Source organism: Anolis carolinensis, unplaced genomic scaffold (assembly GCF_035594765.1).
Source record: "Anolis carolinensis isolate JA03-04 unplaced genomic scaffold, rAnoCar3.1.pri scaffold_10, whole genome shotgun sequence".
NCBI lineage: Eukaryota > Metazoa > Chordata > Lepidosauria > Squamata > Dactyloidae > Anolis > Anolis carolinensis.
Genome location: NW_026943821.1, coordinates 7,046,634 through 7,067,875, shown reverse-complemented (window position 1 = coordinate 7,067,875; position 21,242 = coordinate 7,046,634). Strand labels below are relative to the sequence as shown.

The 21,242-nt window shown below is 43.9% G+C and overlaps 1 protein-coding gene and 1 non-coding gene across 7 annotated transcripts in view; both read left to right on the top strand.

The window, feature by feature from the left end:
• Positions 1-21,242, top strand: part of actn4 (actinin alpha 4) — a 170,315-nt gene that overhangs the window by 119,622 nt on the left and 29,451 nt on the right. For 3 of the 6 annotated variants that reach the window (XM_008122243.3, XM_008122242.3, XM_008122241.3), the window contains exons 6-11: positions 65-143; positions 1,202-1,283; positions 4,255-4,340; positions 13,325-13,417; positions 16,679-16,909; positions 17,168-17,315. In XM_008122243.3, coding sequence (XP_008120450.1) covers positions 65-143; positions 1,202-1,283; positions 4,255-4,340; positions 13,325-13,417; positions 16,679-16,909; positions 17,168-17,315 — 719 coding nt within the window. Of the gene's footprint in view, positions 1-64; positions 144-1,201; positions 1,284-2,046; positions 2,133-4,254; positions 4,341-13,324; positions 13,418-16,678; positions 16,910-17,167; positions 17,316-21,242 lie in introns of all 6 variants that reach the window. The other 3 variants (XM_003228528.4, XM_003228527.4, XM_003228529.4) reach the window with 1 other exon arrangement.
• Positions 18,669-18,749, top strand: mir9575 (microRNA mir-9575). The gene has a single exon (NR_163054.1). It is a non-coding gene; the product is annotated as a microRNA mir-9575 (primary transcript).

The following is a 21,242-nucleotide window of genomic DNA, read 5'->3' as shown; positions in this document are numbered from 1 at the left end:
AATGCTACTGTTTCCATCTTGTCAGGCCAAGCCATCTCATTGTTTCATTGGGGTTTTTTCACAGCTGGAAGGATGGCCTTGCTTTTAATGCCTTGATCCACAGACACAGACCAGAACTCATTGAATACGACAAGCTCAGAAAGGTAGGTCCAGGAGGAACAGCAGCTGCTGTTGCCCTGCCTTTTTGTATTGAACTCTACATACTCTTTTACATTGCTCTTTGTGGTTTTCAATGAATCCAGCAGTGCCTGAAAGTGGTGAGGTTTGCTAGGATCAAATTCCACCTCAGCCAGGATTTCCCTGGAATGTTTGGGGCAAGTTATTATCTTTGAGCCTCAGCTCCCTTACTCTGTACAATGGGAAGAACGAAGTCCAACTCCAGAATAAAAAGGAAATGCAAGATATTTTGTACACTAAATATTCAGGAAACTAGAGTTGGTGGTGCTTGGGAAGATATGAAACGGCTCAAAAATCTTGTTGGACTTTGAACTTTTAATGTTGAGTCCCACGAGTCCAGTACTTGGAGGGATACATTCACTGGAACAAAGTGCAATATGATCTGACATGATGCCACGTGAATGTGAATGTATATTATTGTTGTTGTTTTACACGGTTTATTTTATGATGTTTTGATACTTATCAATGTTTACATGATTTTAACACGTTGTAAGCCGCTTTTATTTATTTATTAATTATTGGGGCCCTCGGTGGTGCAGCGGGTTAAACCGCTGCGCTGCTGAACTTGCTGACCAAAAGGTTGCCGGTTTGAATTTGGGGAGCGGAGTGAACTCTCACTGTTAGCCCCAGCTTCTGCCAACCTAGCAGTTAGAAAACATGCAAATGTGAGTAGATCAATAGGTACCGCTCCGGCGGGAAGGTAACGGAGTTCCATGCAGTCATGCTAACCACATGACCTTGGAGTTGTCTACGGACAACGCTGGCTCTTTGGCTTAGAAATGGAGATAAGCACCAACCTCCGGAGTCAGACACGAATAGACTTAATGTCAGGGGAAAGCTTTATCTTTACCTTACCCATTATTATTATTATTCTCAAATTTTGGGCTTTGTCTGAGAAGATATTTGTGGAGAGAAACAAAATGCCCATTTGATCCTGAGATTCTCCTTGCCAAATAATGTGTGCCTTGCGTTGGTGGCATCCGATTTAACAGCTGTGCCTCTCTGGCGAATTCTCTTTTCCTAGGACGATCCCGTGACAAATCTGAACAATGCCTTTGAGGTCGCCGAGAAATACCTTGACATTCCCAAGATGCTGGATGCGGAAGGTAAGCTCGGTCTTTGTGCCGCGGGGCTCAGTTTGGTCGCATGAATTACATTTCACAACAGCATCTGGGCTTATAACCAGCTCCTCGTAGGAAGAGGTTCCTGGCACTGTAGTGTGTTTTCTGAATCTCTAAGCAGGATTGGATTGCAGAAGCCAAGTAGAGCAATTCAGCTCTGCTTAGATGACTTACTCAAAGTAATTAATCAGATGGTAATCGGCATTCCTGAAGTCGCATTTACACTTAGCCATTCATTCTTTCCACACTGAACATGCTGGCTTGTCCAGATTCTTCCATCCTGCACATTATATCACGCTGGAGACATGTATGATCATTTTCCCACCTCTCCTCCAGGTCCCAGACTTGGAGGTGAGACTGTTAGGCAACAAATAAAATAAAATTCACACCCTTAAGTTAGCTAGGAACAATCTTCAGTTCCAGCAATTGTTCAGGAACTTTAGATACAGCTTGGGCTTTGGTTCTGATGTAGTTTAGTTTTTCGGGGTGTGATACATCACTGCAAAGCCGTGAGAGCTCTGCAGCCTTTTATAAGAAGCCTTGAGCTGTGAAAGAAGGTGTGAAATCAGTAAATGTAGGATAACCGACTTCACTTCTGATTAAGTAGTTTACATTGTTGACTGTAGTTAACTTTTCTCAGGCTGTCATCTTTTGCCTACAGAAGGGCGACGGATCTGGTGGACTTGATGGCGCAAGAGCCAATAGGACATCAACTCAGTGTATTTAATCCTTCTTGTTCACTTTCCAGATATTGTCAACACAGCTCGTCCCGATGAGAAGGCCATTATGACCTATGTCTCCAGCTTCTATCATGCCTTCTCTGGCGCACAGAAGGTACCAGGAGCGACCGAGCCTTCAGCATTAACCGCTCCTCTCTTCTTTTCCTTCCAGCATCCTGTGCTCTCCTGATTTCTTTTGCCAAGGGCAACACCTTCCAGTAAACCAACAGCTCAAACCTCAGCTAGATCAGGGCATGTTCAGAGGTCATTCTCCCCCATAGCTAATTCAGTGTGAAGTCATTTTGAGTCTAAGCTCTCTCTCCTTTGTCAAATTGGGCTTCAAAGGCTACATTATTTGAGGGATTCTGGGCAATTTGCTAAAAAGGACATTTGACGTGCCTTCATGTTCTTCAGTTAGACCTCCAACAAGTCTAGTATTTTCATAGTTTCATTGTCTCCCTTTGGTCAATGGATAAAACAAATTAAATGTAAACATTTATTGATAATAATATTATAATGTAATACAATATCATACTAATAATAATACAATATAATCATATTAATTATACATAATATATTAAATGTAATACAGTAGAGTCTCACTTATCCAAGCCTCGCTTATCCAAGGTTCTGGATTATCCAATGTATTTTTGTAGTCAATGTTTTCAATATATCGTGATATTTTGGTGCTAAATTCGTAAATACAGTAATTACAACATAACATTACTGCATATTACTACAACTACTTTTTCTGTCAAATTTGTTGTATAACATGATGTTTTGGTGCTTAATTTGTAAAATCATAACCTAATTTGATGTTTAATAGGCTTTTCCTTAATCCCTCCTTATTATCCAACATATTCGCTTATCCAAGCTTCTGCCGGCCTGTTTAGCTTGGATAAGTGAGACTCTACTGTATTACTAATAATATTACAGTATAGTGGTATAGTAATATATAATGCTAATATTGTGCTATGCTAATAATATAATATATTGTATGTACATATAACTTGTAAGCACTCTGAGTCCCCTTCGGGGTGAGAGAGGGTGGAGTATAAATGTAGTTAATAATAATAATAAAAAATAGAGTTTTTATACATGCATCAATGCATTTTTGAGAAGCTGCAAGGAATGGGAACCTGCTATTTAATAAATACAGTTTTTTTTAAATCGTGTCAGAAACTACTTGAGAACATTGTGAGAGAATTGGCTGTCTACAGAGACGTTGCCCAGGTTGTGCCTGCTGAGAGGCTTCTCTCGTGTCCCTGCAAGCTAGAGCTGACAGTCAGAGCTCCATCTCGTGGATTCAAACTGGCAACCTTCAAGTCAGCAGTTCAACCAGCACAAGGGTTTCACCCATTTAATAATAATAATAATAATAATAATAATAATAATAACTTTATTCTTATACCCCGCCCCATCTCCCCGAAGGGACTCGGGGTGGCTTACATGGGGCCATGCCCAGACACAACAATATAAAAACAAACAAAGCAATAAAACAATCAATCAACAATAAAACAACAGTAATTGATAAAAACAATCATAAAAAGTCAACATATTAATAAGGTGTTAAAAACATGAATTGAGTTCACGAATCACCACCACAGCTCTAATAAATACAGTTAATTGTATTTAATTAACAAATACTTATGGATAAGAAAGGGCTGTGGCTAACTCTTCTCCCTTCGTGGCCGCAGTGGCATATCAAAGCCGAAATAACTTCTCTCGATAAATAATCAGTTCTTGAAGTCCAGGTCCTACTAATTAAAGTGTGACTTGGTTGAAATTTGATTAATCCTGCAGTCTTAAATGTATTTTATTTAAAAAAATCATCCCTTTTGAGTATGAAGATCAATTGCTTCCAAGGAGACATGCACTACATCAGCTGAATGTGGCAGACCTAAAAAGCTCTTTATTCTAAAAAGTGAGGAAACCTGTGCCTATAAATGTTCGACTCCAGTTCCTATCAGTTCCGGCAAGCCTGACCAAGGGTGAGAAAAGTGAATGATAGTTCACCAGCATCTGGAGAACCAAAGACTTCCACCTTTGCAGTGGAGGTTCCTCAACAGATGAGATGACCCAAAAGGACCGAGTCCTGACCCAGCTGAGATTTGGGCTCCGAAGGGGCGCGATGGCTCCCCTTTGCCTCTGCTCCATTGCATGGCCGATCGGGGCCGGGTGGACCTTGCACTGTGCCTTTGACTCTGCCTCCGTTTTTCTCTTTTCCTCCTGCGCAGATATTGTAGGCACGCTCAGGCCCGATGAGAAGGCCATCATGACCTACGTCTCCTGCTTCTATCACGCTTTTTCGGGGGCTCAGAAGGTGAGCTTTGGCTGGGTAGGGCTGCTGGCTGCCGCTTTCCAAGGTATCTGACTCCTGTAAGCTGTCACTAACTTGTTCCCTAATCACCTTTCTGGAGCATGGCATTGATACTGGCTTGAAAGGGCTATGAGAAGACATGGGTAGGCAGGATATCCGTGGCCTAGAAGGCTTTTGTAGCAGTGGGCCAGGAAGGGAAAGGGAATAGAGTTATCCGTTCTTGGCTGTCCGTTCTCAAAGAAGAGCAAGTAAGGAAAGATTTTGATGCGGACAAGATCTCTTTGCTTACACCCATTTGGATTATTTTGCTGCCTTACCCTTCATAGCTGCCAACAGGTGGGAAGAAACCAAACCTAGATCCACCAGGAAATGTTGAAATCTCTCAGGAGGAATCTCACAATCTCTTGCTTCCCCCCAATTCTTTGCCCTCAGACCCTGATCTTCTTTTGAGTTTTGTTATTTATTTATTTATTTACAGCAGGGGTCCCCAAACTTTTTAAACAGGGGGCCAGTTCACAATCCTGCGGACCGTTGGAGGGTCGGACTATAGTTGGCCACCGAGCAATAATTAATAATAGTATTAATAATAACAACAACAATAATAATAAAAAAGAGGGTTGGAAGAGACCCTTTGGGTCATTGAGTCCAACCCTCTTCTGCCTTGGTGCACCGAAAGCACAAGCAAAGCACCCCTGACAGATGGCCACCCAGCCTCAATGTAAATAATAACAACAACAACAACAACAATAAAGAGGGTTGGAAGAGACCCCTTGGGCCACTGAGTTCAATCCCCTTCTGCCTCTGTACACCAAAAGCACAAGCAAAGCATCCCTGACAGATGGCCACCCAGCCTCAATGTTAATAATAATAACAATAATAATAAAAAAGAGGGTTGGAAGAGACCCCTTGAGCCATTGAGTCCAATCCCCTTCTGCCTCTGTGCATCAAAAGCCCAAGCAAAGCATTCCTGACAGATGGCCACCCAGCCTCAATGTTAACAACAACAACAACAACAACAACAATAATAATAACAATAATAATAATAAATAGGGTTGGAAGAGACCCCTTGGGCCATTGAGTCCAATCCCCTTCTGCCTCTGTGCACCAAAAGCACAAGCAAAGCATCCCTGACAGACGGCCACCCATCCTCAATAATAATAATAATAATAATAATAATAATAATAATAATAATAATGGTTGTAAGAGAAGAAGAGACCCCTTAGGTCATTTAGCCCAACCCCCTTCTGCCCTTGTGCCGTGGGGGCCGGATAAATGGCTTTGATGGGCTGCATCCAGCCCCCAGGCCTTAGTTTGGGGACCCCTGATTTACAGCATTTATATTCCGCCCTTCTCACCCCGAAGGGGACTCAGGGCGGATCACATTACACATATAGGCAAACATTCAATGCCTTTTAACATAGAACAAAGACAAACATAGGCTCCGAGTGGGCCTCGAACTCATGACCTCCTGGTCAGAGTGATTCATTACAGCTGGTTTCAGCTGGCTTGCTCTCCAGCCTGCGCCACAGCCCAGGCTGTTATTGATCAAAGTGTGTTTGATCACCTAGGGATGTCCAGAATCCTTGGAGAGATTCTGCTTGTTGAAATCTTAGCCTTTTCCTCTTAGAATCTCCACTTCTAATGCTCATCCACATTACTCCTGTAAGCAAACTCCTGTGCAACTAAAATCCTAACAGATGCATTACACGCAGATTTGAGAGAAAGTTGCCTGCTTTTGTAATAGATTCCAGCCCATGTGGATTGAAACAAATCCTGCCATGTTATTTCTCGTTGCGAAAATGCCATATAGATTGGACTTTCTGGTGTCTTTATTTATTTATTTATTTACAGTATTTATATTCCGCCCTTCTCACCCCGAAGGGGACTCAGGGCGGATCACATTATATACATATAGGGCAAACATTCAATGCTCATAAACACATCGAACCGAGACAGATAGACGCAGAGGCAATTTAACCTTCTCCTGAGGGGATGTTCACTTCTGGCCACAGGGGGAGCAGCTGCTTCATTATCCACTCTGACGGCACTTCCTCATTCCAATGTCGTAAATTAGTTAAACTTGCCTCCCCACCTTTATAAGTGGTACCTTATTTCCTACTTGATAGATGCAACTATCTTTCGGGTTGCTAGGTCAGCAACGAGCAGGGGCTATTTTTTATTTTTAATTGACGGGTGCTCACCCCGCCACGAGCTGGCCTCGAACTCATGACCTCATGGTCAGAGTGCAGCAGCAGCAATTTATTACGGTCTATGACCAGAATATATGGAGATGGGCACAGGTGCCCGAAAAGGGGAATCGCAGTTCCCATAAAAGTCAGATAAAAGAACAAATTAAAAATATCATGGTCAAAGTGATTTATTGCAGCAGGCTGCTCACCAGCCTGCGCCACAGCCCGGCCCCTGCTCACCAGCCTGCGCCACAGTCTTTACCCATCTAGAGCTTTATTTGTGGCTGCAAGTAGAATCGCGGATATTCCCAATCGTCCTAGAAGATGAACAATAAACATCTGAAGAAGATGCTGTATAGAACGCCTTTTTACTACAGTAGATTCTTAGTTATCCGACATAAACGGGCAGGCGCAATGTCGGATAAGCGAAACTGTTGGATAATAGGGAGGGATAGGCCGTTCCTCGCTCACCTGCCCTCCCTGGCTCGCTTGCTCACTCACCGGGCCTGATCCTGGTTCTGCCGCTGTTGTCGTTGTTGCAGCCTACCCTCTTTTCCTCTCTCACCGGCTGGCGAGGAAGAGGTAGAAGGAAAAAGAAAGGCAGGTGAATGAGAAGAGGAAGGAAGGGTGTAAAAGTGACAGTGCAGCAGGCTCCTGCTTCTAGCTGTCATCTTTGCAGCCTGCCTCCCACCCTCTCTCACTCACTCACTCACTCACTCACTCACCCGCCCTCTTTTTCTCTCTCCCTCTCCCTCGCTAAGACCTGTCGGATAATCCGGAATGTCGGATGAGCGGAAGTCGGATAACCGGGACTCTACTGTACTAGTATTCCTGGATAAATGCCCCACGTTGCATATCTTGGGACCAAACTATTACATCTGAAAACAGCCATTGGGCTGAGTCCTCATAAGACTCAGGAGATAAAGGTTTTACAACTCTTGTTTTGACGTTGTCGTTCACAATTATTTTCTCGAGGTGCTGACACAGTACAAGTGTAGAGGACGTTGCAAGGGGGAAATGCTCCTAAGTGTAAACTGGCTTGCTTTGCATAGTTTAGGTCGGGTATCAGAGTTCACCCCTTTGGAGCAGATTTATATTTGTCCTGTTAGGAAATGTGGGAGTTGAAGTCCAAAACACCCGGAGGGCCAAAGTTTGCCCATGCCTGAGACAGCTTGTTGCTTCTTCCAATTAGCATAGATTTGGAGAAGTTACTTTTGGGTGTGACAGCTCCCAAAATCCCCCTAGTCAGCAGAGTTTATTTATTTATTTTACAGTATTTATATTCCGCCCTTCTCACCCCGAAGGGGACTCAGGGCAGATCACATTGTACACATATAAGGCAAACATTCAATGCCATATAACATAGAACAGAGTCAGAGACAGACGCAGAGGCAATTTAAACCTTCTCCAGCTTCCTGAGGGTATGCTTGATTCCAGCCCAGGGGGAGCAGCTGCTTCATCATCCACTGCGACGGCAACTTCCTCATTCCAACGGCGGCTGGGTGATTTTTATGGTGTTTTTTTTTTTCGTGTCAGGAGCAACTTGAGTCTCTTCTGGAGTGAGAGAATTGGCCGTCAATACAAAACATATATCAAACATATATCAACCAGACTCCAACTAAAATTTGTTAGCAACACAATATGTTTACATTCAGTCTCTCCAAAATTGCCTTTTTTAGAACTCCAGCTCTCAGACTTCCCCATTCAATGTGAGGGATTCGGGAACTTGTTGTCTGCCTGTCCCCATAGTCAATGCTCTTGGCTATGATTCAACATTCACCTGGCCTCGTCCACCTCTCGGCAAGTCTCGAAAATTTTGCCTCGTTCTGCTCGGCAATGAAGGCCCACATAAGAGCAGACTGTTTGTAAAGCGGAGGAGAAAAATTACGTCACCAAATGCTTTCTGTGGTTATTTTTAAAGAGAGGAACATGGGAAGGTCCCTACCTTTTTCTTCCTCTCCCCCTCCCCATTCCCAGGCAGTGTCTTAACATGTTAGATCTGCCGCCAGTGTGTTTCCCATTAAGGCCGAGCATTAATTTATTGGCTCCGAATGTGTAAATCCTTTATAGGCAGGAAGTGGAGCTGTTCTTCCCCTGGCCAGCGGTCTTTCTACATTTTCCAGCTGGAGGAGACTGTTCTCCCCCAATTTGTTTGTACCCTTTGATTTGCAAACCAACACCCACTGATGTAGCCTGCAAAGGGCTGGACTGAGTAAAATCCCAGCCTTGCCAATCCTTTTTGAAAGAACTACCACTATCGTTGTTATTGCCCTTTGTGTCTGATCCAAGGCTTTTGGGGGGAGCTCATATGGCATGTTCTTTCCATCAGCTGGGATTGATTAGCCGCCCGGCTCTCCTTCCAATGCTGGAATCATGGCAAGAACTGGATTGTTGAGACAGTTTGTGTTCATCTGGGCTGAATCTGCTGGCTGGGAGCTGAATGAAGAGCCCCAACCTGTATTTTTAATGGCTTTGAGGGGTGGAATCCTCAATATCCTTTACTGATCAAGTGCTGATCTACAGTAGAGTTCCGGTTAACCGACTTCCGGTTAACCGACACTCCGTATTATCCGAGGCCCCTTATTGTCCCAGGCCCCTTGGGAGGTGCTCATGCACGTTGCTAGGTAGCTTGCTATCTACCTAGCAACGCGCACAGGCACCTCCCAAGAGGCAGGGCGGCGAGCAGAGAAGCGCCCGTGCGCGTTGCTAGGTAGATAGCAAGCTACCTAGCAACGTGCACAGGTGCTTCGCTAAGCCGAGTGCTCGCTGCTCCGCCCCTTGGGAGGCGCCTGTGCGCGTTGCTAGGTAGATAGCAAGCTACCTAGCAACACGCACAGGTGCTTCGCTAAGCCGAGTGCTCGCTGCTCCTCCCCTTGAGAGGCGCCTGTGCGCGTTGCTAGGTAGATAGCAAGCTACCTAGCAACGCGCACGGGCGCTTCCCAAGGGGCAGAGTGGTGAGCACTTGGCTTAGGAAGCACCCCTGAGCGTTGTTAGGTAGCTTGTTATCTACCTAGCAACACGCACGGGCGCCTCCCAAGAGGCGGAGCAGAAGCGCTCCTGCACGTTGCTAGGTAGCTTGCTATCTACCTAGCAACGTGCACGGGACACTTCCTTCAACCGGCTTGCTGGATAATAGGGCCTCCCTATTATCCGTCAGATCAAGTTATTCGACATTCGGCCCGCCCGTTTATGTCGAATAACCGGTATCCTACTGTATATATATAAAAGGATAATGAAATTTCGGCCTAGGACAAAACAACAAAACTACACATCCCAGAAACACTAAACTTGGCAGCACAATCCCTCATCCATGCCTCTACATTCATACAACAAAAAGAAAAGAAAAATAAATTCCTAATTAGAGGGAGAGGAATAATTGTTTTTAGCCAATTGCTGCCAGTTAGAAGGCTATGCCCTGCCTACTTGGTCTCCTAGCAACCCACTCAGCCCAGGGGACAGGCAGAGTTAGGCCTCACTTAGGCCTCTTCCACACTGCCTATAAAATACAGATTATCTGATTTGAACTGGATTATATGGAAGTGTAGACTCAAGGCCCTTCCACACAGCTATATAACCCATTTATAATGGACTTAATGTCAGGAGAAAACCTTTACCCTTTACCTTACCACCAATTCCTCAATACTTTATTTCCCATACCACCGTACTTCGCCACAGCAAGGCGTGGCCGGGAAAAGCTAGTATTAATAAGCTTCAATTAAGAAATCAGGTGGTATCATTATGGGCCAAACAAAGCTCTCTTCCCTAGCTAACCCCAATGGGATACGATACCAATCTTCCCCTCCATAATACAAACCTCACCCAAACCAGCTTGATCTTTTCAAGTATGACCTTCCTTCCAACAAACTAGGCATTGCCAGGTGAAATAAGAGACAGGGCTCCAAGTTGCTGTGAGTTTTCCGGGCTGTATGGCCATGTTGCAGAAGCATTCTCTCCTGACGTTTCACCCACATCTTTGGCAAGCATCCTCAGAGGTTGTGAGGTCTGTTGGAAACTAGGCAAGTTGGGTTTATATATCTGTTGAATTTTCAGGGTGGGAGAAAGAACTCTTGTCTGTTGGAGGCCAGAGTGAATGTTGCAATTAATCATCTTGATTGGCATTGAAAGGCCTTGCAGCTTCAAAGCGTGGCTGATTCCTGCCTTGGGGAATCCTTTGTTGGGAGGTGTTAGCTGGCCCAGATTGTTTCATGTCTGGAATTACCCAGTTTTCAGGGTGTAATCCACAAGCATGTGCGCAATTTCAACAGAAAGGAGGAAAGCATGAAAATGAACAAAATCTAGCTACCAGTATTTTTTAAAAAAACTCTAGAATCAGGACAGTAAATAAACACAGGTACCTACCTGATATTATTCTTCCTGTGTTTACAAAACAAACATATTGGGAAGAAAGGACAATAAGTAAAGAACGACACTCTGAAAACGGGGATTCCAGACATTAAACAACCAAGGCCAGTTAACACCTCCCAACAAATTTATTTATTTTATTTATTTGCCCCATTTATACCTTGCCTTTCTCACCCCGAAGGGGACTCATGGCGGCTTGAGTCCCCCAGGGTTCCCCCAGGCAGGAATCAGCCAGGCTTTGAAACTGCAGGGCTTTTCATTGCTAATCAAGGTGGCCAATTGCAACATTCTCACTTGCTTCCAATAGACAAGAGTTCTTTCTCCCACCCTGGACATCATTCCACAGATATATAAACCCCACTTGCCTAGTTTCCAACAGACCTCACAACCTCTGAGGATGCCTGCCATAGATGTGGGCGAAACGTCAGGAGAGAATGCTTCTGGAACATGGCCATGCATTCTGGATAACTCACAGCAACCCAGTGATTCCTCCCATGAAAGCTTTCAACAACACAGAGGTCTACAAGTGTTTGGATAGAAAGGTAAATTTCAACTTATTAAAGGGACACGAGCACTGTCCCTTATTTCACTTGGCTGCCCTGCTGCAAACCAGCTTTATAAAACAAACATAGGAAGCAGAAAAACCCTGTACTCTGTGGCTTATATTTTCCCTCCTGATAGAACAATGCTTTTCTTTCTTTCTTTCTTTCCTTCTTTCTTTCTTTTGGCTCTCCTATTCTGTTGGCAATTCATTTCTTCCATGGCTCTCTCTCCCTCTTCCCATCCTTTTGTAGACCCTCATCACCCTTTCTGTTGATGTCTGGCTTCCATCTCCTTCCCTTGGACTCTCTCTGCTCCTTGCAAGGTACTTGATCTCTTGATTTTTCCACCCATCCCATAGTTTCTGTACTGTTCTTCTCCTTTCTCCTTTTACATAAACCCAGGTATGTGCATTATGGAGGGGTGCTGGTTTAGGGCTCATGGGAGTTGCAGTCCAGTAGCCTTTGAAGGGCCACATTTTACCAGCCTGAAGAAGAAAAGATATGAGTATGCTCATATACAAAAAAAGAAGTGAAAAAAAAGATTTGTAAGAGACTGTGATGTTAAATACAAATGCAAAATTAAAATCGGAGCCTCTAAACAGATACTAATTTGTAGAGAAGAGCATAATGGGTTGCTGTGAGTTTTCCAGGCTGTATAGCCATGTTCCAGAAGCATTCTCTCCTGACGTTTTGCCCACATCTATGACAGCTATCCTCAGAGGTGAGGTCTGTTGGAAACTAGGCAAATGGGGTTTATATGTCTGTGGAATAATGTCCTGGGTGGGAGAAAGAACTCTTGTCTTTGGAGGCAAGTGTGATTTTTGCAAATGGCCATCTTGATTAGCATTGAATGGCCTTGCAGATTCTAAGCCTGGCTGCTGCTAATAATAATAATAATAATAAACTTTATTTATACCCCGCCACCATCTCCCCAATGGGGACTCGGGGCGGCTTACATGGGGCCATGCCCAGAACAATACAATATAAACAGCATATAAAAGAACAACACATCACAACACAGTGAACAATACAATAAATAATAATATCCATTACAATACAAATCAAGTCAAGGAATCAAAGAAAACAAGGGCGGACCACCTGAGGGAATCCTTTGTCATGGCGATACAACCCGAAAAACTCACAGCAACCCAGTGATTCCAGCCATGAAAGCCTTCGTCAACACAAAGAACATAATGGCCTGGTTTAGTCATGTCCATCTTTGCTTCTTAAGTCAACATAGGCTTGAGTCTCAAACTTGGGTGGACTATAATTCAACTCTTGATTGATTAATCACCCATCGTTTCCTGTTAACATCCAAACCATTATCAGTGTGGTTACCAGTATTGGAACAAGCTTGGATCCAAAACCATGGTTTGAAGTGAGTTTCCCAGCTTGAAAAACCGTATCTATCCAAGGAAACATTTGATCCAGTGGCTGGCCTCCCCTTTGGATTAAGATCACCCAAATTTCCAAGAGTGATCATGCAGGGCAGTCCACTTCCAGGGAACATATACTATCTGTAAATACAGAAGTCTGATGAATCTTGTTCTTAGCTTCCAGTTGTCGTAGACTGCATTGGTAATGTTAGGCCAGTACATAGAAGATAGCACTAATTTAAACAGGAATTCTTGTTTTGGTGGTGGGAGGAATTATGGAAGAGGGAAAGCTTGGTCTGCCAAACCTCCAGCGTCTGCCGCAAAGGTTGCGGAAAACCTCTTGCCGGCTTCGCTTCGAAACTGTTCTTTCTCTGCTGTCACTAGACTTGGTGGTTTCTGCAGACTTCACTTTGCAGCAATCTACTTTTCCCACTGTGGCTTCACTTTAGGCAAGTTTAAACTACCTGGGCCCAATTGCCTTTTGGACTCTTATTCCCTCCTCCTTTGTTTCTCTCTAGGCCGAGACAGCCGCAAACAGGATTTGCAAAGTGTTGGCGGTGAACCAGGAAAACGAGCACCTGATGGAAGACTACGAGAAGCTGGCTTCTGATGTGAGTGTTTCTGGCGTACGATCCTTCTTTTTTGCAATTGGCCTCTGTTGGTGTTCCCCGCAGGAGCTGTGCCCGCTGCACTTCCTTGAAGGTGGGGATATCCAACAGGAAAACAAAGGCGTCACAGGAGAAAATATGAGACATCTCACTTCTCAATCTCCCAATTTACGCTTTAGTTGCAAGCCCCCTTCACAGCTGGTAGATCACCGCTGGGGGCAGAGAAACATCTGTCTATTCCCTGTATGCAGATATTGACTAGTGCAGGGGTCCCCAAACTAAGGCCCGTGGGCCGGATGCAGCCCTCCAAGGTCATTTACCTGACCCCTGTCCTAAACTTTAGACTTAGGGTTGACCTAAGTCTTCCTGGTCTTTGGAGGTCTCTTTGCTTACTTATGGCCTTATGAGATCGTCTAGGTGGTCTTTGAAGGTCTCTTTGCTTAGCTACAGCCTTATGAGACCATCTAGATGGCTTTTGGAGGTCACTTTCCTTACCTATGGTCCTGTGAGACCATCTATGGCCTTTAAGGGTCCCTTTCCTTACCTATGGTTTTATGAGATTGTCTAGATGGTCTTTGGGGGGTCCTTTCCTTACCTATGGTCTTATGAAACCATCTAGATGGTCTTTGAGGGTTCCTTTCCTTATCTGTGGTCTTCTGGTGGCTTTATGAGATTATCTAGATGGCCTTTGAGGGTCCCTTTCCTTACCTATGGTCTTATGAGACCATCTAGATGTTTTTTGGAGGTCTCTGCTTACCTATGGTCTTATGAGATTGTCTAGATCAGGGGTCCCCCAAACTAAGGCCCATGGGCCGGACGCAGCCCTCCAGGGTCATTGACCTGGCCTCTGTCCTAAACTTTAGACTTAGGGTTGAACTAAGTCTGAAATGATTTGAAGGCACACAACAACAATCCTAATTTTGGACTATTTCATCATAGTCCGGCCCCCCAACAGTCTGAGGGACTGTGAATCAGCCCTCCATTTAAAAAGTTTGAGGAGCCCTGGACTAGTGGCATCATCCACTGAAATCTACCAGGACGGATTATGTACTCTCCCCCTCTCTCCCCACAGCTCTCCCCCAGCTACTAAATGGTCCCCCAGACCAATTGACAGCTCACTATGAAGAGTTTGCTAGGTTCTTTGTGGATAAAGTTGCTCTGATCTGCTCTGATGTAGATGCTAGTATTAATGTCGTCTCCGTGGATGTGCCTGAGGCATCTGCTTGTCCTTTTTAATGGATTACTATCAGTTAGTTTAGCCTGAGGACGTGGACAAGGTTTTAGGAGAAACGAGACCGAGCACTTGTTCTCTAGACCCTTGCCCATCCTGGTTTATAAAATCAGCTGAGGGGGACTGGCAGTGTGGGTGAGGGTGCTGGTAAATACCTCCTTGACCAAAAGGCATAATGCCAGTTAGATTCAAGGAGGCAATAGTAAGAACGTTAAGCACTGGATCCCACCCAACTGAACAACTATAGGCAAGTGTCAAATCTCCCCTTTTTGGACAAAGTTCTAGAGAAGGTCGTTGCCTCACAACTCCAAAGTTTCTTGGATAAAACTGATTATCTGCATCCATCTCAATCTGGTTTCAGGCCTGGTTATGGAACTGAAATGGCATTGATCTCCGAAGAGAGCTAGACAGGGAGAGTGTGTCCCTGTTGGTTCTCCTGGACATCTTGGCAGCTTTTGATACCATAAACCATGATCTCCTTCTGGGCTTCTCTCTGAGATGGCGCTCAAGGGCACTGTTCTACAGTGGCTCCGGACCTTCCTGGAGGGGCGGACCCAGATGGTGGTGCTGGGGGACTCCAGTTTAACTCCCTGGCCATTGGCCTGTGGGGTTCCTCAGGGTTCAGTTCTATCCCCGTGCTGTTTAACATTTACATGAAACTGCTAGGAGAGATCATCCAGAGTTTAGGGCAGGGGTCCCCAACCCTTTTAAACAGGGGGCCAGTTCACGATCCTTTGGACCATTGGAGGGCTGGACTATAGTTGGCCACCAAGCAGTAGTAGTAATAATAATAATAATAATAATAATAATAATAATAATAATAATAATAATAATAATAATAATAATAAAAGAGTGTTGGAAGAGACCCTTTGGGCCATTGAGTCCAACCCCCTTCTGCCTTTGTGCACCAAAAGCACAAGCACAGCACCCTTGACAGATGGCTTCCCAACCTCAATGTTGTCAGTAATAATAATAATAATAATAATAATAATAATAATAATAATAATAACAATAATAACAACAACAACAATAAAGAGGGTTGGAAGAGACCCCTTGGGCCATTTAGCCCAATCTCTTCTGCCTTTTTGCATCAAAAGCACAAGCAAAGCACCCCTGACAGATGGCCTCCCAGCCTCAATGTTAATAATAATAATAATAATAATAATAATAATAATAATAATAATAATAATAATAATAATAATAATAATAATAGAGAAGAGGAGAACCCTTGGGTCATTTAGCCCAACCCCCTTCTGCCTTTGTGCCGTGGGGGCTGGATAAATGACTTCGATGGGCCACATGTGGCCCCGGGCCTTAGTTTGGGGACCCCTGGTTTAGGGGTTCAATGTCAAATCTACCCAGACGACACCCAGCTCTATTACTCTTTTCCTCCAAAAGCCAAGCACACTGTTTTGATCCTGAACCAGTGCCTGTCATCCGTGATGGACTGGATGAGGGACAACAAATTGAAACTAAACCCAGACAAGACAGAGGTACTCCTGGTCAGTCAAAAGGCAGAATGGAGTATAGGGTTACAGCCTGTGCTGGATGGGGTCACCCTCCCTCTGAAGGCACAGGTTCGCAGTCTAGGAGTGATCTTGGATTCATTGCTGGCCCTGGAACCTCAGGTGTTGGCGGTGGCCAGGAGCGCCTTCGCACAGTTAAAACTTACGCACCAGCTGCGCCCATACCTTGAGATGCCTGAGTTGGTCATGGTAGTCCACGCCTTAGTCACATCTCGTTGGACTACTGCAACACTCTTTACGTGGGGCTATTATTATTATTATTATTATTATTATTATTATTATTATTATTATTATTCCCTCTATCTCAGAATGGGGTCATTCTAGAGAGGGGAAGAGAATGCCAACCTCCACAATGACCATAAAAGGGATGTATATAGATGTATGTTGGATTTGACAATTGCCCAACACGCCACCTGTACCTTTGTTCCCTTGGGCTGCTGTTCTCCTAGTCATTGGCTATATTTTTTCTTCATCTCCCCCCCCCCCCGGCTCCCCTCACTTCCTCAGCTTCTGGAGTGGATTCAGCGCACCATCCCTTGGCTGGAGAACCGCGTCCCTCAGAAGACTATGCAAGGGATGCAGCAGAAGCTGGAGGATTTCCGTGACTACCGGAGGGTCCACAAGCCTCCCAAGGTGCAGGAGAAGTGCCAGCTGGAGATCAACTTCAACACCTTGCAGACCAAGCTGCGGCTGAGCAATCGGCCGGCTTTCATGCCTTCTGAGGGGAAGATGGTTTCGGTGAGTGGGCCTGTCTGGCGACTTAGAGAGTAGAGGTGGTCAGCAAGCATATGATGGTCAGAGCTCAGTTAGTTCTGCAGACTTTTCAGAGAAGCAATAGCAGTCCAAGCTTCTGTCATGCTAGAACACACAATCAAAGCATTCCTGACATTTGCAGCCACTTTGGAAGCCCTTTAGTTTAGAAGCAGAACTAACAGAATGCACCTCTGGAAGCTTTTCTCATTACTGTTGTACATATACTCTGTCCAATTCCCACAGGATATCAACAATGGTTGGCAGCACTTGGAGCAGGCGGAGAAGGGTTTCGAAGAGTGGCTACTGAATGAGATGCGGAGGCTGGAGCGGCTGGAGCACTTGGGTCAGAAGTTCAGGCAGAAGGCATCCATTCACGAGTCTTGGACTGAAGGTGAGCACCAGATGCACATGTCAAACAATCCCTTTGTTGCAAAACCTTGGAAAGCTGTTGGCCATAGCTGTTGGAGAGGGTTCCTGGAAACTGCTATCCAGAAAAGCAACTTTTCCAAGGTCTTCTCCCTCCAAAGGATTTGCTCCAAGACTGCTTTTCCAGTTTTGTTTTTTAATATTGTAGATGCCAGTGATTCAATTTGGGTCCTCCCACATCTCAAGCATATGCTAAACTGAATCCTGGCCCCTCTCAGTTGTCCCAGATTGACCCAATCTTTGGGAAAGAGGAGGGAAGAAGGAGTCTGTAAAATTTTGACAGCCGCTTGCCATGTAATGGCTTGCTGTCAAATGATATTTCATCTTAACGATTTTGTCCATTTTACTTTTGCTTCTCACATTGTTTGGGCAGCCAGCAAAACCACAGCTGCTGCTACTGTCTTTTCATTTTCGAGGCTGGTTGCTACTAGAGACCGAAAACTAGGCTTAGTGGGATTTGGGACAGAATTATTCATCTTTTGCAGGGAAATCTATATTCTGTTCCAGTAACCTTTATAAATTACACAGACTAAGAAACTGTTCCTGGGTTATATAATTTCAGATTGCATTATGATGTTCATGCACACATGGACAAAGGATAGTGTGTGATTTTAATGTTTTTCTTCCATCCCAACACTTTGCAAAGAAAAGGATTGTAACCCAACTTTCTTCCTGAATTTCTGGATTTTTTTTGTCTTGATGATATCATTCTTAATAGTTTCCCCATGCAGTTCCCCACTTGCTGTTTCAAGTGGGATAATCCAAGTACAATTTTCATTCAGCTATGAGTTGGAAACCTACTACAGTGGGCCCTTGTTATCTGAAGGTTTAACTTCCACCAACATTTATTTGTTTACTTATTTACAGCATTTATATTCTGCCCTTTTCACCCTGAAGGAGACACAGGGCTGATCACAGAACACATATACTTGCCGTTCATTCAGTACCATTATACACAGACAGGACAGACAACAGATAGAGGTATAAGCATTTCCCATCTTCAGTGTCCTGGGGGTTGTGCTCAATTCCAGCCACGGGGGGTGCTTTCACTTCATCCTCCATCTCGAAGAGCCTTGTTCACAGATTTCCTCCTTACTTTTTTGATCGCCAGCATTTTTCTGGTATTTACTTTATGGTACCGGTAAAATACCTGCCCGCTTAAGCGGTACCTATTTATCTAATCACAGCTGTTTTGAAACTGCTAGCTGGACAGTGAGCTGGGCTGAAGTTCGGGTGCTCACCTGACCCGGGCTTTGAACTGCCAACCTTTTGATTGGTAAGATTTATTGCAGTTCATGTTAACAGCAAAGCCAAATTTCTCTACAGTCCTTCTCAAAATGGAAACAGGAAATAGAGTCAGATCACTTCTTGTTGTCATTTTGAGATGAACTTTATAGAAGAACAACACCATACATCAGGTGCTCCGGTGCATCCCCTGGTTACGATTATGGCCCCCAAGTAGTTCAGATATTTTTGTCATCATCATCTCAAACTGCCTTGAATCTCTATATTGGGAGAAAGGTGGGATATAATAAGTATAAATTCAAAATCATAGAATAATAGAGTTAGATGAGACCACATGGGCCATTTAGTCCAACCTCCTGCCACGAAAGAAAAGAACAAATAAACAACAAATAAAATTTCAATTTTACAATCAACCCAGGTGTTACTACAGTTTTGCACCATCAGTGTTTGTTGTTTATATCTTGCCTTTTCTCCAGTACTGGGACACAAGGCACCTTACAAAAATTAAAACAAAACACTTGAAAACATTTGTGAAATGCAAAGTGAAAACTTTATTGTTCAAATGCAATTAAACGGTCTATCAGGTTGAAACCTTTTAAAACAAATCCATTAAAGCTGGCAAATGGTAAACTGGCAGAGCACTACATTACTAAATGCCTTTGCAGTCAATTTCTGTAAAGAACAAAGAAACAAATTACTTGCTGAGGAAATGGCAACAAGGAAGAAGCAGCCACCCTTTAAAAGATTTTAAAGTAGAAAAGTGCAAGTCCTTGTTCTTTTTTTAAAAAAATCCAGAAACCTAAAACATGAGAGTACAACCTGCCTACCCATCGAATGGAGTCTCATGTCTTTGCCAGCTCTGCTCCTCATTGCTGCCACTCCAAGGTTTTGTATAAAGTTGTTTACTCCCTTTCAGGCTTGGAATCCTTTTGTCACCGGCCCTATTCTTAGCACAGTCCGGGGTGGAGAAAACATTATCAGCATCCCTGCAGCTTCCTGTTAGGACACAATGTGATATGCGGCAAATTCCTTTTTTCTCCCCCATTTCTGCAGCAGTCTGTGTTGGTGGGCAGAGCAAGACCGCTGCTCCCCTCTTTCCGCACCCCTCCTCTCCATCGCAATCCGTCAAAGTGGGCAGACAGTTGCTAGGGATGGCAGGGAAGTTGCCTTTGAACGGCACCGACTCCCTTGGTGCTCAGAACACCGTCTTTTGAAGATCCCTGCTGGAACACAGACAAAGGAGCTGAGAAAGTAGCCAAGCTCTGCTGTTACTTGTGCTTTCTGTTGCTCTGTCAATTGCTACCTGGCAGTTTGAGCCAGCCTTTCTAGTTCTCCTTGCACATAGCTAGCAGGTTGGCCATTGAACTATGACCAGGGTTTGAGTACTCAGTTGGCCATGGAAACCTGCTAGATGATCCTGTGTGAATCACATCCTCTCAGCCTCATGAAAAGCCACTGGATGGCCCCGGGCAAGTCACACTCTCTGAGACCAGGAAAACCCTTAGGATCACCATAAGTCGAAAATGACTTGAAGGCACACAACAGCCACACACAGTACCACCTCTCAGCTTTTTCTCCTTAAGACACTGGTCTCAAGCAAGGTTTTGTGAGCATTTGGAAAAAGTTACTTTTTTTGTCTCGAGAGAATAACTTACGCCGACCATAAGGTCTGAATTCCCGGCTTGTGGTGGCTTTCTTTCATTTATTTTTGTGTTAATAGTTTTTATTATGTTATAAGTAATATTTACAGTGCAGGTGGGGGAAAACATTGTGAAGAAAGAGGAGGAAAGGAAACAGAGAAAGGTGGAAATGGAGGAAGAGAAAAGGAAAAAAAGGGAAAAAATATGGAGAAAAAGAAAGAAAAAATGATAAATAGTAGTAATTATAAATATTTTTTTAAAAGAGGGGGGAGTGGAAAAAAGAGTTTCTTTCATTTATTTTATTATTTTAGGGGTGTGCGAAATGCCAAAAATCTTTCATTTCGAAATACAAATTTCACATGCCCTGTTTCGTAAGTGTTTCTAAACTGTATTGAGGAGTTCGTTTTGTTTCAAATACGAAATTCCAAAATTTCATCTCGTTTCGTAATTCCTCTCATTTGCGCCAATGGGAACACTTCCAGGACTTGTGTTTACGTCATTTTTAACAGCTATCAAGATGAAACTTGCTGCACCTGTAGGACATACTTACTATTGTAATCCCCCCCAAGTTTCAGTACATTCCGCTCGGCCACTGTTTTTTGGAAATTTTGTAAAGTTTTTACAAATAACATTTTTTAAAAAATAAATAAATACAAGGGCTATCCCCTTGAATTTCTCTACAATGACACGACATAACCAGGGCATCATTCCTCCAAAGTTTCAGGAAGATTCGAATATGCATTCATTTTTGAAATAGTTAATCTAAGGACTTTACGTTCTTTTCCTGACGGTTTTATTTTTGTCCATTTCCGCTAGTTCGCACATCTTTGTAAGCCAACATTTTTGTATCAGGGTGGTTGATTCTTTCCATCTTTGAGCAGAGATGATTCCCACTACCATCTATATATATAAAAGGGTAATGAAATTTCAGCCTAGGACAAAACAACAAAACTACACATCCCAGAAACACTAAACTTGGCAGCACAACCCCTCATCCATGCCTCTAC